The sequence below is a fragment of the Piliocolobus tephrosceles genome, chromosome 3, assembly GCF_002776525.5.
Source record: "Piliocolobus tephrosceles isolate RC106 chromosome 3, ASM277652v3, whole genome shotgun sequence".
Classification (NCBI taxonomy): Eukaryota; Metazoa; Chordata; class Mammalia; order Primates; family Cercopithecidae; genus Piliocolobus; species Piliocolobus tephrosceles.
Genome location: NC_045436.1, coordinates 165,321,925 through 165,340,115, shown reverse-complemented (window position 1 = coordinate 165,340,115; position 18,191 = coordinate 165,321,925). Strand labels below are relative to the sequence as shown.

General features: G+C 35.4%; 1 protein-coding gene across 4 annotated transcripts in view; it reads left to right on the top strand.

Moving 5' to 3' along the window:
• SLIT2 (slit guidance ligand 2) overlaps positions 1 to 18,191 on the top strand; it is a 368,029-nt gene that overhangs the window by 234,504 nt on the left and 115,334 nt on the right. For 2 of the 4 annotated variants that reach the window (XM_023206992.2, XM_023206990.2), the window contains exons 7-10: positions 1,260 to 1,331; positions 3,901 to 4,064; positions 5,844 to 5,855; positions 6,804 to 6,942. In XM_023206992.2, the coding sequence (XP_023062760.1) occupies positions 1,260 to 1,331; positions 3,901 to 4,064; positions 5,844 to 5,855; positions 6,804 to 6,942 (387 nt within the window). The remainder of the gene's footprint in view (positions 1 to 1,259; positions 1,332 to 3,900; positions 4,065 to 5,843; positions 5,856 to 6,803; positions 6,943 to 18,191) is intronic. The other 2 variants (XM_023206993.2, XM_023206991.2) reach the window with 1 other exon arrangement.

Below are 18,191 nucleotides of genomic sequence, written 5' to 3'. Positions count from 1 at the left end.
GCCTGCTTCTCTCATTTCTGTTCTCTGCTCAGGCCCTACAGTGAACTTGCAACCTCTAATTCAAACCCTTGTCCAATGTCAACTTCATCCACCAGGACCATTGATGCTTTCTCCTGCCTCCTTCAGAGAAACTTGCCTTCTTTAGTCACCACCTCAATGTGTACCTACAGTCTCTCCCAGTCTTAGAATTGCTTTCCATGTCCACACTTTACTTGTATACCCCTGGGATAACTTCTACCACTTTCTTATCACAACCAGATTTTTCTGAAGGGTGAAGAAAGCTCATGTCTTAGCCTTACTGGTTTTTGTAATTTGTCCAATTCATCTCCCCAGCTGGACTGTATGCTATTTTAGGACAGGATTTATGTCTGATTTATTTTTATAATACTCCATGGTACCATAAGATAATAGCCATTCAGGAAATATTTGATGAATAAATGAGTAGTAGTAGAAGTAGAAGTAATCAATAATAATAATAATAAAACTAAAAATGTTGCATTGTGGGAAAAGTAAGGATGATATTTATTTTCACCATAACTCTCTTCACCACACATATTCCTGAATCTGCTACCTCAAGAAACCATGATTGCTGCCACACAGCACTAAACAAAGGCCAATATATGCTACTGCAACTAAAAACCATTAGAATGGATTAATCTTTTAACATGGTGCTACAGCAAGTTACTTCATCCCCACATGATACAAGTACCAGATATAGATATAGCTCTCTCCACTCAAACTACAGCAGTGGCTGATGTCTGCGGTAAATAATAGTTATCAGGACTCTGTTCCAAGGCCTGACAGGAATGATTCTGTATTGTTGCTATGAGAATTCAGAAGAGAATATTAATTCAAATACGCTTATTGACTCATGGACACTAATTACACATAATGCCACTCTACGGAAATGTAATTGGGCATATTTTCCAACTGTAACTATCCCGTGTTTATTTCCTAACCAATATCATAAATAGACATGCATGCACAAGGTACATAAAGTAGAATGTGAATAGTCAAACATGCTATGAATGGAGCCATAAATTTGTGGTAAATGTTGAATAAAACAAAATGCACAGTAACATGTTAAATTATGAAAATTATTTATCAACTTGTCTATAGAGTAGTGTATTCTCTATGTCGTCTCCACCAGGTAGCTGTCCTGCATAAGCATAGTACAAGACATTTTCTCTATGTTAGTATATACAATGATCAATCAATTTTGTATCTAAAAATTCTAACTTTTCTTTTTAATTCTACAGCACTCTCAACAATAACAACATTACTAGACTTTCTGTGGCAAGTTTCAACCATATGCCTAAACTTAGGACTTTGTAAGTAGTCACAATATATGTAAAGGTCATATTAATCAATTAAAGCTTCCCTTTGAATAACATGTTCAGTAAGCAAAGGATGGGACCACTAGCTTACAAGGTAGACAAGGAAAACCCAACTTGGGAAAAGACTAGATTTGATATTTGTGGGAATGAGCTATTATTCTGGAAACTGGAAAGATGTCTTTTAAATGATATGCATTATGGGAACTTTGGAGTTAAAAAAAGAAACAACATTTACTTTGAGCTATTGTGGAGGTCACATTTCATTAAGAAATGGAAGACTCCTTGATTGGCTGTCAGAAATGATAAATGGGAAATCTTTATGATTTTATTGCTGTACTGCAAGCAGACCTAATAAAGCTAAACTGGTTCTCCAACATTCCTTATAACGTGAAATTATAGCATCACCCTCTAGTGCCTCTATAATTAAGGTTGTGTCAGCATTTATATTTAAAAGTATCTTTTGTGGGGTTACAGATGGACATTAAGATATTTTTGGTCTAATAAAGTATTGACTATAGCTATTTCTTTTCTCTTGAAGAAAAAGTAAACCTTAAAGCCGAGGGTAGGTTTTAAAATCCTTGAAGCCCAGGGTGGACTTTAAGTTATAGAATTTCAGAGCTAAATCTCATTTGAACTGAATTTCAGAATCACCTTGACCTAAAAAAAGTATATTACATATAACATGTAGGACATGATTGGAAACAAAACCAAAGCATCAGACTTCTTGGAAAAAAAAAAAAAAAGTGTTTTTAAGTTGGATAAATATATTTTGATTAGATTTTCAAAATACTTCTCATTTTCTGATAGCTTGTAACTGGAAAACATTAATTTTCTTTTCTTAATAAAAATTTTGAATTACCAGCTTTTTAATGAACTAGCCAATACCAATTTTAATGTCATTTTTTTCTTACTGAAATCTAACTCTGTATGTAATAACACATCATTATAATTGCCTTGGAATATTATTTAGCAAAATAAAGGAATTCTACAAGTATACAGACATAGCTAAATTCTGTATTCTTGGGGCTATCAGAATGAGACTAATCTGACTGAATTAACAGCCCAATTCACTCAAAACTATAATTTCCCATTAACTTCAGGCATTTTTTTAAAAAAAGAAATTGATCAAGCTTTCAATCTTTGCAAAAACAAAGCCAACGAAATTGTAAAAACATTCATCTGAATTTTTTTGACAGTGTCCCTTATTTTCTTGTAGAAATTCATGAGTCTGTCTTACTAATCAGGTTTTTCAATTTTTACATTCTTTTCTCGTTTCGAGTTTGTGCACACCTAATTGGAATTTTTGTAATATGCTTGGTTTAGATGGAAATATTTAGAGTACAAGGATATGGAATGTGCCTCTGTGGCTTCCAAAGGACAGAACTTCAACTTCCAAGCAAACCGAGCCAGAGGTCACCCATCTTTCCCAAAATGTAGCTTTTTGTTTTGTGGTACGCCTTCTAGTTTCGAAGCAAAGAATTGTGTTCCTTATCTACAAGCTCAAGGAGAATGCAAAGCAGTCATTTAACTTTAAATTCCTTTGCTTTGGTTGGGTCATTATTCTATAGTATCATTGCTACTTAAAAATTCCATTTTTATGGTCTAATTATCTTTCTGGACTGAGTTCCATGTTTTAATATCCATTACTGTTATTGGGTTAGAATTGAACACATCAGCTTAAAAGGACTAAAATGGTATTACTGTGTCATAGATGGTTCTGGGAATAGTGCTTTGATTTATAGCTTTGGATGTCCTTTTCTTTAGTTTGAGAAAACATAAAAGCCAGTTTGAAGTCATTTACCTAATTTAGTGGATACATTTGTCTGATATTTTATTAATGGAGAAGTGCAATTTGCCACTTGGAAGCAATCCATGATCTTGTGTGGATCCTGCCAACACAGAGCGACTCACTTAATTCCTTCACTCCCAGCCATTTGTGCCTTTTAATTTCAGTCGCTGCTCTTTGAGGATAGGTCTCCAGGAGCCAAAGGAGCTAATCCCTTTTCTGTGATTAAACAACAAAAGAAGGAAATGGGAATAAGGATGTGAAAAAAGTGTTTTATATTGAATTATTATTCTGTCTTGTTCAGCAAAAATGCAAGTGACCTGCTGAAAAGGTTTTACAAGTGGTTTCTATAGAGACTCATAATGGCAGGACTTACTGATATTTCAAACTGGGAGCCACAACTTTTACTAACTTGCCCCTCCCCCAGTCTCCCCACTCTCCCACCCCACCCCTATTGGCTCTCATGATGTTGGAACTGTGGAGCAATTTGCATTGGACTTATTTTTTTCTCTTTCCTCTTTTAAAGGAACATAAGTGAAATATGTTCATTTAAAACATAATTTTATGGACATATTCAAGCTTCTATAAATTGCTCAGTTCAGACTAAATGAAGAGAGACTTGATTCTGTGATTGTACATCAGTTTAATTTTTAGGAAAAGTAATTATATTGGAATCTGCTTAGCTTTACTTCTATGTTAAGAAATAAAGGTATATATTATTAATGAAATGACAACTTTCTGTTTTCTTGCTTTACACTTCCTTTTTTTCTCATTTAGTCGACTCCATTCAAACAACCTGTATTGTGACTGCCACCTGGCCTGGCTCTCCGACTGGCTTCGCCAAAGGCCCCGGGTTGGTCTGTACACTCAGTGTATGGGCCCCTCCCACCTGAGAGGCCATAATGTAGCTGAGGTTCAAAAACGAGAATTTGTCTGCAGTGGTAAGGGAGAAAGAAGAATGATGTTATTGTGTTTATTGTATCCATTATGTAACAGAATGTGAGGGCTGCATGCCTCAAAGGTTTCAGTGTTGTTCACTAATGGGCAATTGTGCACTAATCACTCTACAGAGATCCTCTTTTCCAGTGAAAATATGTTCTGAGACCTTACTATATCGGTTGGCAAGTACTGGTTACTTGTATCTAGATTATGCTAAAACGCTTTTCAGTTTCCACTCCTGGGGAAATATGGAAACTCGCTAAATATGGCTCTACTTGTAATTTTTTATTTTCCCATTATGTAATGATTTATAGCTACTTTTATGTTAACAATTGAAAACAAAAATGATTAGCTAATCCTAGATCCCTGCTATGAAATTCAAAGGGCAATTCAGCCACAGTTGCAAAGTAACAAAATACTTTCCATGCATACATGTATACTAATGGTTCAGTTTTACTTAAAACAAATATTAAATGACCAGCTTTAATAACAAAAATCTGAAATCAAAAATAAGACATAGGGTCAGGCACCATGGCCCACGCGTGTAATCCCAGCATTTTGGGAGGCAGAGGCCGGCGGATCACCAGAGGTCAGGAGTTCCAAGCCAGCCTGGCCAACATGGCAAAACCCCGTTCTTACTAAAATTATAAAAATTAGCTGGGTGTGGTGGTGCATGCCTGTAATCCCAGATACTTGGAAGGTTGTATCTCCCAGATACAGGAGAATCACTTGAATCTGGGAGGTGGAGATTGTGGTTAGCTGAGATCACACCAATGTACTCCAGCATGGGTGACAACAGAGAAACTCCATCTCAAAAAAAATATGTATATATATAAAATAGGCCCGGCATGGTGGCTCACACCTGTAATCCCAGCACTTTGGGAGGCCGAGGCGGGCAGATCACGAGGTCAGGAGATGGAGACCATCCTGGCTAACACGGTGAAACCCAGTCCCTACTAAAAGTACAAAAAACTAGCCGGGTGAGGTGGCGGGCACCTGTAGTCCCAGCTACTCAGGAGGCTGAGGCAGGAGAATGGCGTGAACCCAGGAGGGGGAGCTTGCAGTGAGCCCAGATCACAGCACTGCACTCAAGCCTGGGCAACAGAGCGAGACTCCGCCTCAAAAAATAAATAAAATAAATAAGTAAGTAAGACATAGGCTGTGTCTAATATCAATCAATAGCTAACGTTTACTGAGTTTTTTAATATGCTTGAGCACCAACCTAAGTATTTCACATATATTTACCTCACTTCACCTCCCTCATAACAACTGTATGAGAAATGCAATATCTCTATATTTGGAGATTCAAATGCTGTGAAACAGAATAACCTTGCCGAAGTTTATATAGTTGAGTCCAAGGATCTCAACGGAGGTGGTTTGATTACATACACATACACGTGCACGCACACACACACACAGTGATACATAGTATCTTGTTTATATATATGTAGTGTTGGTTCTGCTTCAGCTTCAGAAGTATCTGTTCAAAATACAACAAAACAAAATTTTAAGAAACGTATAATGCATCATAAGTAGTTCACAGATTTTTAAAGGCGGGGTAGGGAGACATGACTAGTACTTGATGCTTTTAAATGGTTATATTTTAGACCCTGTATGTATTTTTTCACATGTTTTATAATCTAAGCAAAATTTTTGTGTACGATCATGGAATGTTCTCAATATGTCTGATTGCTTTTTTAAAAAAATTAAGTAATGAAATGACTAACAGTTCGTTACTAACCACTTTTTTCTCTCTTCACTTTTTCCTTTCTGTTTTCTAGATGAGGAAGAAGGCAAGTTCACATTTCTTTTTTAGACTGAGGATATTTTTGTAGTTTGAGAGCTTGTTTAGAGGGATAGGATTAGCAGCTGGCTTGCAGCCTCTTCCTGGCACATCACCACCACTAGGGCCCTTTCTCGGCAGGTTGGAAAGGGCAGTCCCCACTGTCTTCCAGAAACCATGCATTTCCAGATGCTTATTTAGTACAACTGTGTTGATATTCTGTTGCTCACCATTCAACCATTAATGTCTCATTTAAAAATTGTTCCAAATATTGAGTGATAAAAGTACATATAGAAAGGGAGCTACTTATACTAAAATTTTAAATTACTCGAAGCCCCCAAGAGAATCATTTTTTATTAGCAATAAAATTACTTTATACAAATTATTATTATAATTTCAGAGAAATTGATAATTTTGAACCTATCAACACATCAAATTCTGAATTATCTAATTGTTCTCCACATTTATTGGCATATGATTATTTAATTTGAGCAATAATTATCTTCTGATAGAAGTATTACTGTTTTGTTTTATTTTTAAAAGAAATTACAAAGTAAATAAAGCCACATGAATTTGATAAAGACCAAGCTCTATTTAAGCATATTAGGAATGAATATAAATTAGTCTGAAGTTGCTGGGTTTTTTGGAAGTTAGAATAGTTTTGAATGTAATTCTGATTTTGAAACTGAATTTAGCTTTTCTCACAATAGTTTAAAAAATTAGCAGTATTATGACCAGTTTTTAGAATCTCATTTACTTCCTCTCATTTGCTTTATTGACCTGAATATATAAATGCATGCCTCCTAAAATATATTTTAGAAATATAGGACCATCTTATGATCATGTATTTAAAGAGATTTATTTATGTGAAATGCTTTGTTACTTGAGCTAAGTTTGTATGTTTCACAATTATGATATTCAGGAGGAAAAATATAATTCCTGTTTATTTCTTTTTTAGGTCACCAGTCATTTATGGCTCCTTCTTGTAGCGTTTTGCACTGCCCTGCCGCCTGTACCTGTAGCAACAATATCGTAGACTGTCGTGGGAAAGGTCTCACTGAGATCCCCACAAATCTTCCAGAGACCATCACAGAAATGTATGTGCCTGAAATTCTTTCTTATCTCTCCACCTTCCCAGTGAACCAAACTTTGATTTTCTTTGGGAAATTCTGGGTTTATCAAAGGCACATCTGATCAATTGGCTTAGACAAATGTTCCCTTCAGAAGTGTATTGATTCTTACTCTGATTGTTTAAAAACATACCATGATAAAGTGGCTATGATGTTTTTTCTTCCACTGATAGAATTAAAAGGAATACAATTTTAGGAAAAACAAGACAAACGGGATTATTTATACCTGGTTCCACCCTTTGGGCCTGTATATCTGTAGTTGTCCGTTTCTCAGTTTGGAGCAGTAGGAATATAAAAAGGGACCAAGCTGGGGTTAGTAAACCACAGGAACAGTAGGTGATGCTCTGCCGCCTTGAAAGCTCATGTTTTAAAAGGCAGTTTCACTGTTTTGTTTGAATTGATAATTCAATGCAAAGTGTAGAAAGGATAATATTACAAAGTCAAATGTAAAGATTTTTTATATAGTGCATGTTTTAGCCTATTTGAAGCAGTGTGTACCTCCATTAAAAGTTAAATTCTTATGACAAAGTGTTGCACACATATTTTGTATGCAGTTGGTGAATGCATTTCTATGTCCTCACCAAATATGTCATGTGGATCAAACAAGGTCACATAAGATGTAAATTGGAATGCTTTTACGGTCTTAAAAAGTAAGCACTAGGGAAAATCATTACCTCAATATTCACTAAGAAAACCCTTCTTAACCACCCAACCCATTATATTATTATTTTGTAGGCCAATTCTAAATTGTAACTGAATAAATTATCTTGGATTTTTTTTGGTTGAAATGATAGGAACAACTTCTTAGAATAGACCCACATAGTATGTGAAAAAGTTGTTTTTAAAGAGCTCATTTTAACCAATTTATTATGATAATAAAGTAACTTCTCTAATGCACCTTATATGAGAATAATCTTAGTTCACAGGACCCACTGCCATTAGTTTAAAGTATCTACCATGTGTTTAATAGTGTTCTTAGAGCTTTGCAGTATAAGACATGAACCTCTGCGGGAATTCTAGATTCTGGGGAGATTTGACACTGAATAACCTATACACATAATAATATCATTCTCATCAAAATTTTAATTGATAGAACATTACTTTACCTCTAGAAGACATCTGTAAGTATTTTGGGGCTGAACCTTGAAAGAAGAATAAGTTATAACTTGGGAAGAGATAGAAGACATTCGTGAAAAATAAACATTGGCAGCAAAGAACAGAGGTGGCAGTGAGCATTGTTTGAAAGATTGTAGTTGAACCTAATTAGAATAACAGGATAATGTTGAGGCATCATGAAAAATAATGCCCTAAAAAATACATCTCCATCTAATTTTAAAACTACAGATTACTGAAGACCTTGACGCTTGGTCAGAAGATATTAGATGTGATAAAGTTAAGAGCAGAATGACATACCAAATTTTCTCATAAGGGAACTATATAGTCATCTATGAAGGCACAGACATTTATTAAGTAACCATTTACTACCTAAAGGCACCATGAATTTTCCAGAGATCATCCATCAAGTGATTAGCAAATGTGACATTCAAATTGAAAACTATTGGCCGGGTGAGGTGGCTCAAGCCTGTAATCCCAGCACTTTGGGAGGCTGAGACGGGCGGATCACAAGGTCAGGAGATCGAGACCATCCTGGCTAACACGGTGAAACCCCGTCTCTACTAAAAATACAAAAACTAGCTGGGCGAGGTGGCGGGCGCCTGTAGTCTCAGCTACTCGGGAGGCTGAGGCAGGAGAATGGTGTAAACCCGGGAGGCGGAGCTTGCAGTGAGCTGAGATCCGGCCACTGCACTCCAGTCCGGGCGACAGAGCAAGACTCCGCCTCAAAAAAAAAAAAAAAAAAAAAAAAAAATTGAAAACTATTAAATGAGGTACACAGTGAAAAACATAATAAGAGATGAACACATCAAGTTCAAGGTCTTACAAAGGGCATGAAGTTGAGGGCAAGGTACGATGGTTAGCCAGAGTCAGAAGGTTGTAGTTGGAACCCCAGGTTTACCCATCATTTACTATTTGTGAGACCATGGACAAGTTACTTACCCTCTGAGACTCTATATCCCATCTAAAACTAAGGGTGGTTGTCAGTTTGATGTGAAATAATTAACACACATAGAGCTATGTGTGCTTAGCATATAGTAATCATTCCATAAATGATAACTCAAGCATAGAAGTCTTTGTGTAGAAATAACACTGAGCTAGACCTTGAAAGATTGGTAGTGAATGAAACTACAGAGATGAGGACAAGGCTTTCAGAATTTATACAATATGATAAGCTAGGCAGTAGGAATGAAAGTACAAGATGTGATCAAATAGAAATTCAGCTTGCCTGATATTTGATATGTGAGATAGTACCAGGAAATAAATTGTAAATATACATTGGAGTCAGTTCATGAATGGTCATGTGGATATAAGGATCTTGGATTTTATTTGGAATGCATTTGAACATAGGAGTTTTAATCTGAATTTTCTGGAATAATTGGTCTGATGGCTGTGTGCCAGTGATTTGACAAAAGGAGAGAATGCAAGGTAGGAGGCCTCTTCAGAGGCTATTTCTTTGGTCCAGTGGAGATGTCAGAAGAGTAGGAGCTGGTCAGTAATAGTAGGAATGGTGGTGTGGAAACAGCTATGATAGCAAATATAGGAGCAGAATTCATAGGATTTGGCATTTGATGAGATAAAGGAGTAATGAAGAAAAATAAACCAGACTCTGCCAGAGTTTCAAGTATGAGTGATGGAGAGGTTGGGTTATATTGTTGAATATAAGAAAGTGAGAAGCAGGACCAAAACTGGAAAGGAAGATGACAGTGAACTCAATTTGTGAAATACTCAAGGACCAGTGACACAAATAGAAGTACTAAAATAATACAGACTATAATAATTTTGGAGCAAGCAAGACAAGGACTTGAGGCAAAAATTTTGGAGTAATTAACATAATAGAAAACAGTCAATATTTGAAACCATCAACTGGCTAATGAAAAGGAGAGTAAGAGAGGAGAAGCTCAAGAACCTAAATAAAAACAGCAGAGGGCTCTAATAGGTAAGGGAGGAAGAGACTTCTAGGAAAAATGATTTCCAGAGGCAAATACTGCTGCCAGTTAAACAAGCTGGGGTCTGGGAGAAGGTCTTGGAATTTGACCTGCATATTGTTCTTAGAAGGTTCCATTCTGATAGAGTGGTAGGTCAATAAGCCACCTTTCAGAGTGTTAAGAAAAGAAGTATTGATTAGTATTGGAGAGAGTATATAAGCCGCAGTTTGAAGAGTTTGGCTCAGAAAGGATTTTTTTGAAAAAGACAATTGTTGCTCTGTAATGGACAAACTTGGATTAATTCTAAGATGCAGAAACCTGTCATCATTAGGAAGTCAGAAAGAAAGAATGAGTTTAGAGATGAACGAGAGTGTGAGAGTTATATAAGACATATGTGGGAGCAAGATCAATCTGGACACAGGAGCGAACTGGTCAAATCCAGATCACAGGGAAGAGGAACAGAAAGCTGTTATAGGTTGCTAAAAGGAGAAGAGTAAGATGGAGACATAACATATTCATATAGCAATATGAAACACTTAAAATGGTTTTCTTAGGTAGTCTATTTTATTTTTATCATAGTGATTTTCTTCTACTTTGTATGCTCTATAGATTTTGTATAATGGTGGGATTTAGTTGCATTAAAGTTGTAGTAAATAATATGTCCCATGGACTTTGCCTATATTGAGAAGGTGGTATATCAGGTAAAGCTACAATAAATTAAATTTATGAGGAGAGATGAAAACATGTGAAACTGCCGGTGAATTTTACTTCCCTGATTATTACATTATCAGCTTTATCAGTAGAGCATCTGGTAATAAATAATATTGATCCTCAACTCAACAAGATAATTCCATTTTCATTCATTATAGTGGCATAACTTACTAGCTTAGTAATTTATTTCTTTTATTACTCTTCTATTTTTTATAAGAACAAAGAACATCACTAAGAGTATTAAATGTGGAAATATCTTTACAGATGGCAGGTTTTTATTCTGTGATGAACTGAAAATTATAAACTCTCTCCATTTTATTCAAATATGTTTTAATATTTGAATTTTACCATAAATTGTCGGTGGAGTTTCTTTATTGCAAGTTATGAGATATTTCATTCAATAATTTTGACTTGATTACCTACTGTGTGATATGTCATTATTCTTACAACTGTCTCATAATATAATTCTAACAAAAAGAAAGTATGTATGTGCCATATATGAGTGACCAACTGCCTATAAATGTAAGTAGAAAATAATGACTCATTTGTTCTGCTTTCTGTTTCTAACTACAAATTCATACTTCTGCTATTTGCTAACACAATTATTTGTTAAGCAATAGAAGGAAAATATTCCTTTAAAATCAGAATTGGAATAATTTGGAGAAGGAATATAGAAAGAGACTGACATTTATTGAATACCTGCAAAGTCAGATTGCAGTTGGATCGCAATGTTGGCTTATGCACATTTGATCTTCTCATTGACCTGTGATGGGGATATTTATGAAATTAAATAAAATAGTAAAACTAATGCAGAAACATAGGTCAGATAAAGGCTGGTGATTTTCTCCTACAGGCCTCATTATACTCATCATTTTACCACAATGCAGGCGCTCCCTTCTTGCTTATAGGTTAGAATCTGCTTTTGACTGTCCCTAATTATCATGTTTTGTACTTACATACTATTGTGTGTTTATTTTAAAATATCTATCTCTTCCACTAAAGTAAATGTTCTATGAAGGCAGGAACCAGTTCTGTTCTTATCACTACTGAATACCCAGTGAAAAATCTAGTACCTTGGCACACAGTGGGCACTTGATAAGTATTTATTGGGTAAATGAATAATTTAAAAATTACACATTTGGAACAGATTTGTCTCTGAAAAGATTAAGCTGTGTTAACCAAGTTTAATAAATACAACCAGAGGAACAGCCTATTATTTCCCTGTAGACAAACTGGTACTTTTTAAGCATAAAATCAGCAAGAGAAAAAGTAAATGAATAGAATTTTTAATAGCATGGGCTAAAATGGGTCTAGAATACTAAAAATTCATTAAATTTCCCTGTTCTGTGTACTTATTTGAATTTCCATGCTTTAAATATTTCTGAGATTTTTTTTCGATTCTCAGCTGACCAACTCAGCATTTAATAGGTACCCTATTATGGAGCTATATTAATTTAATCATCTTACAGGTGTGTTAGACATCTTTCTCTACAGTCTTATTCCCTCTCTAATGAGGCCTGTAGACATTTAACTCAAATCTTTCAAAGACTGAGAACTTTGTTGTTTAAAAAAAAAACTTGGAAAAAAAACCAGAGGCTCAAAAAACTTAGAAATTTTGTAAAATCCTTCAATTGTGAAGTGGCTAAAATGGCTTCAATCATACATCTGCTCGACTCTCAAGCCCATGGTCCTTCCTCGATCAAGCTGTAAAAGAGGTAGGCATAGCTTGGTCTTGTTGGAATATCATAGAAGGAGAAATTTTCAAAATCATGAAGAGAGAATGACTGATACTCCCATAAAAAGGACAAGAGAAATTTTAAGAAACTTACTTATGAAGAGAAGGTAGACTGAACAGAGAGAAAGACAAGGCATTAAGATACAGGATTGTTTGCAAAACTGAGAGCTGTTTTATATTACTTTATATCTGTAACTATTACAATGTCATCTTTCCTATTCTCTGTTAAATTTTCTCTTATTTCCCTGAGTCTTCTCCGCACAGCACTTATCACAGTTTAACTTGTTGTTTGAATAATGTAAAACTCTCCTATTACACTGCAAACTGGGTAAGGGCAGACCGTGTCTTTCCCTCACCATTTCTGCCCCAATACTTAGCATACCATGGGTGGGGAAGACAGTGTTGGGAGCAGGGGAAGAAGATCTTGGACACACTATCTGGAGAGCTTCCAGGCCACCACCCTTCATAGTAAAAATTAAAAAAAAAAAGAAAAGAAAAGAAAAGAAAAGACTGGGCGCGGTGGATCACGCCTGTAATCTCAGCACTTTGAGAGGCTAAGGCGGGCAGATCACGAAGTCAGATCAACACTATCCTGGCCAACATGGTGAAACCCTGTCTCTACTAAAAATAAAAAAAATTAGCCAGGCGTGGTAGTGCGTGCCTGTAGTCCCAGCTACTCGGGAAGCTGAGGCAGGAGAATCGCCTGAACCCAGGAGGCAATGCTTGCAGTGAGCCAAGATCGCGGCACTGCACTCCAGCCTGGGCGACAGAGCAAGACTCTGTCTCAAAAAAAATAATAAAATAAAATAAAATGTGACAAAACAATGTGGACTAATGAAGAAAATATAGAAGGGAAAAAAGTAGAACATATAATGAAAGGTAGACTTAGTTGTTAAAGGGAAAGCTGTTTGCTGCCTAGGGGTCATTCCAGCACTTTGCTGCTTTGAACTCTGCTAGTTGAAAACCTTATTCTTCAATAGATGCAATGCCTTCTGTGAGTCTGTACATGATCTAGTCTATGGCAACACAATCATTAATAGCAAATTGATTCTGACCATATCAAATCTTAAGAATTACTTACTTAGATCACATTTTGAGGTGTACAGTTTTGAATGCAATGTGATAGATTGCTATGAAGTTGATATTTAGTTCTCTTCAATCTAGTTATAGATTTCCTGTGGCATATTGCCTTTTCAAACCATTATATAGAAATTCCATAAATCATGGAGAATATTTAGTAAGAGCATAAGTTATAACAGTTTGGTTTGTCGTGTTTGCTCCTACATCCTCCTGCCTTTACTCTCCGCTGCCTTTTTCAGGGGCTCCAGCTCCATCCATGTTGCTGGAGAGGACATGATTTCATTCATTTTTGTGGCTGTATCTTCTTCCATGTCACATATGGTCCACATTTTCTTTATTCAATCAACCGTTGATGGACACTTAGGTTAGTTCCATGACTTTGCTATTGTGAATAGTGCTACAATAAACATGAGTGAAGGTGTCTTATATAATGATTTCTTTTCCTTTGGGTAGATACTCAGTAATGGGATTCATAGGTCAAATAATAGTTTTATTTTTAGTTCTTTGAGAAATCTCTGTACTGTTTTCCACAGAGGTTGAATGTTTAACTAATTTACATTCCTACCAATGGTATATAAGCATTCCCTTTTTTCTGCATCCACACCATCATCTTACAGCATACATCATCAGAATAGCTGTTATTAACAATTGCTATTATTTCTCTAATAATTAGTGATGTTGAGCATGTTTTTGTGTTTGCTGGCTGCTTACATGTCTTCTTTTGAGAAATACTTGTTCTTGTCCTTTGTCTGCATTTTAATGGGATTGTTTATTTTTTCTTATTGAGTTGTTAGAGTCCCTTGTAGATTCTGGATATTAGTTCTTTGTTGTGGCATATATTGCAAATATAATTTTAAAAGTGTCTTTTTCTGTTCATTTCTCTTTAGATAACTACCTCCTGTATATTCATAACCTTTTTGCATGCTATTTCTGCATTTGTCCAACTCAAAATTTTGAATCCTTAATTTATTAAATAATACTCAATTTTGAATCCACATATTTCAAAGTCTTCTTACTTTTCTTTTTTTTTTTTTTTTTTTTTTTTTTTCTTGAGACAGAATATGGCTCTGTTGCTCAGGCTGGAGTGCAGTGACGCCATCTTGGCTCACTGCAAGTTCTGCTTCCTGGGTTCATGCCATTCTCCTGCCTCAGCCTCCCGCATAGCTGGGACTGCAGGGGCCGGCCACCACACCCAGCTGATTTTTTTGTATTTTTAGTAGAGACGGGGTTTCACTGTGTTAGCCAGGATGGTCTCGATTTCCTGATCTCATGATCCGCTCGCCTTGGCCTCCCAAAGTGCTGGGATTACAGGCAACACCGTGCCCGGCCCAAAGTCATCTGAATTTTTGTATGTAAAGATATGCAAGTTAGATCTGACCAACTTGCCTTTAGCCTATTATGTACTGGCTGATTTAAAATAATTGCAAGTACTTATGAAATCAAGTATGAATTTTTGATTGGTTAGCATGTATTTAGTAATATTTCAACCAGTAGAGTATTTATCATGCTATGCAATTAGTTTATTTTAATTATGCTAAATGTTAAAAAGTACAGTACACAATTTGACTAATTTTTTTACAGCACACACAGGTGAACTTGACTACTATTCAGACAATATTGATAAAATAAGTAAGGCAAGTGATATCATTTTTTAAATGTAACATGGTATGAAAGAAATAGTCAATATTCTGAGTTTGCCTTGTTAAATAACAAGTAGGTTGGCAATTTCAAAGTGCAATTGTTTTCACTTTGAAAGAGGTTTCATTGTTTCATTGCAAAAATATTTTAAGACATAAACATATTCAACTTAGGGAAAATAAAATGTAATGGAAATAGGCGTACTTTAGAAAATGTTGTAAAAGTTAAAATTTGAGCAATTCTACTTTAGTTCTTAATTTTATTAGAGCACTTCTTAACACATGGAGCACTTGTTAGCATTTTTCAGTTTTACGCACTCCTGATATTATTGCTACTTCAAATCCACCCACAAATTAGCTAACCTACAATATTACTTTTGCTTCACATTTTAAGTTTTTGTAACTTTGTGCTTTTCAGGCAAGCTAATATGAAAACATTCTCAATATTTTATGTCTGTTAGAAATATAGATGACATAGTACTTTTTAAAAGTATCTCATATCATGCATAATAAAAACCTTCTTTATGATAAAAAATTTTTCAAAAATGTTAAATTGTTTATTTCACTTAATTCCCATGGAAATACTATGTAGGAAACTACACACCTCCTAAAGGTTAGCAAAATTCTTTTAATTTTTTTGTAGTGTAGTAAATACTTTTGTTCATTTTTAAAATGAAAACCTGGTTTGAGATAAGAAGCTGTCACTCCGATGTAGGCAATTAGAATTGCATTCTCAAATTTTCTTCTGAGATACTCACAATAGCAGAAACTACAAATATATCTCCTATGTACTATGAAAGTACTAGTTTTTCCTCTATCAAATATAACTTGCCTAGAAATGTCATTAAATAAACAATCCTAGGATTAAACAAGTCAATATTATTTTATCTCTGATTCTGTGCTAATATATATATGGTTAGAAACACAAAATACAATGATTCTTCTCTGGATTATTTTTTATGTGAGTTTAGTAGTCATAATGTCATTGTATGCGAAAGAATTTTTTATGTAAACATCATTCATTATTATTTTTATTCCCTTGTGTTTTTGGATTATATTTTCTCAAGTTTTCGTATTATGATTTCATCAGATGAGCCCAGAAAAAGAGAAAATACTTTACCTTTCTGCAGACACGGAGCACCTCATTATTCAGCATACAAAACAGTGTTCTACAATGCGTTGCCACAGAAGATGCTTCTCATGTTAACTTTTTTTAGGGGGAGGGGATTGAGATCTCACTCTGTCACCTAGGCTGGAGTGCAGTGGCACGATCTCGGCTCACTGCAACCTCCACCTCCAGGGCTCAAACAATCCTCCCATCTCAGCCTCCCATGTAGCTGGGACTACAGGTGCATGCCACCACATCCAGCTAATTTTTTGTCTTTTCAGTAGAGACGGGGTTTCACCTTGTTGCCCGGGTTGGTCTTGAACTCCTGAGCTTAAGCCATTCGTCTGCCTTGACCCCTCAAAGTGCTGGGAGTACAGGTGTGACCCACCACACCCAGTAGATTCTCGTGTTAATTCTTAGTTACCAGTAGCCACACTCAGTGTACTCCTTATAGCAACTTTGATAGCTCCATAGCAAAATAGTGTAAAATGAATTATATAAAATACATTTATAGATGAAACAATGCAAGTAGTTCCACAGGCCATCATTGAGTTCACTATTAATCATTTGAGTGTTTTCATCTTTATTTTGGTAAAATTCCTAATTGTATATGCATATCTTGAGCATTCTTTAATTGTCATTGAAAGAATAATTGATGAGAAAGAATTCTACTATTGAAAGAATAGTAGAAAAATTATCTTCAAAAGGCTTCATATGTCCACTATGTGCAGAGAAACCATTTTCATGAAGACTTTGTGTTCATGATAAGAAAATTCTTCATTTGTATTCATTTTTTGCAACTTATTTCTTTCTTGTACCTAATTTCCCAAAAAGTTATTTAGGTAACATACATGTTATACTTACATATACCCAAACACACACAAATGTTGTACATGTGTTTTTGTTAAATTGTGTGATAACTTAAGCAGAAAACTATAAAATACCTTTCTCAAAAGAAAAATGTAGAAGATGGAATCAAACTTTTGTAATATTAGTTGAGAAGTAAAAATGAATATAACATTATAAATAAGTTGGAGAAAAAGAAATATTAAAATAAGTACAGAGATTAAAATGGTAAGGACAGACAGCAATTTCAACTGGTTTCTCTTAAAAAGTCCCAGGAATCTGATGAGTACTGTTGCAACACAAGAAGCACATGCGGAAAGGCAGCATTTTAAAAATGTACTACTACATACTCAACAAGTATTTCTGAGTGCTTGCTCTGCATCAGGCATTATGGATGAAAGGGGACAGTCTCAACCTGCAAAATTTCTACAGTGCAGAGAATTGAAGCTTTACACAAACAGATTTTTAAACATGAGATAAGTAGTAAAATGTATGTGCACAAAAAACAAAGAGGGAGGGCTACCGTGTTCTGCCTTGAAGAATCAAATAATCTTCAGGAATTAGGATGTGTTTTGCAGGCAGAGAACTTGAGGGCTTTTTTAGACCTAAGAGGCTGCATGTGCAAAGTCCCAGGAAAATGATAGAGTAGTGTGTTTTTGGAAAAATTAAAATTTACAGTTCTTAGGATATAAAGTGGAAGCCAAATCTTGAAGAAGAGACTGTCCTGATGACAATAGAATATGAGGGAAATTGTCTAGCAAGGTAGTAGCATGATTAGATTTCTTTGATAGAAAAATCACTCTAACATGGAATGGAGGGTGGTTTGAAAGAATGGAGCCCACTAAGAATGCAATAACAGCAGACTCTATAAAGGATAATGAAGGCTTTAGGCCTAGCAGCAGATAGTGATGGAAAGTTATTCCAAGAGGTGGCTCTAGTGCTCATGCAGTTGATTCCCCTAAAACTTCTATGGGAAAAAAATGGAGGCCCCCTCAAATGTAAAATAAGACCCATGTAGCCTCTGACATAAGAATGAAGACATCTGGGGCATAGTCACA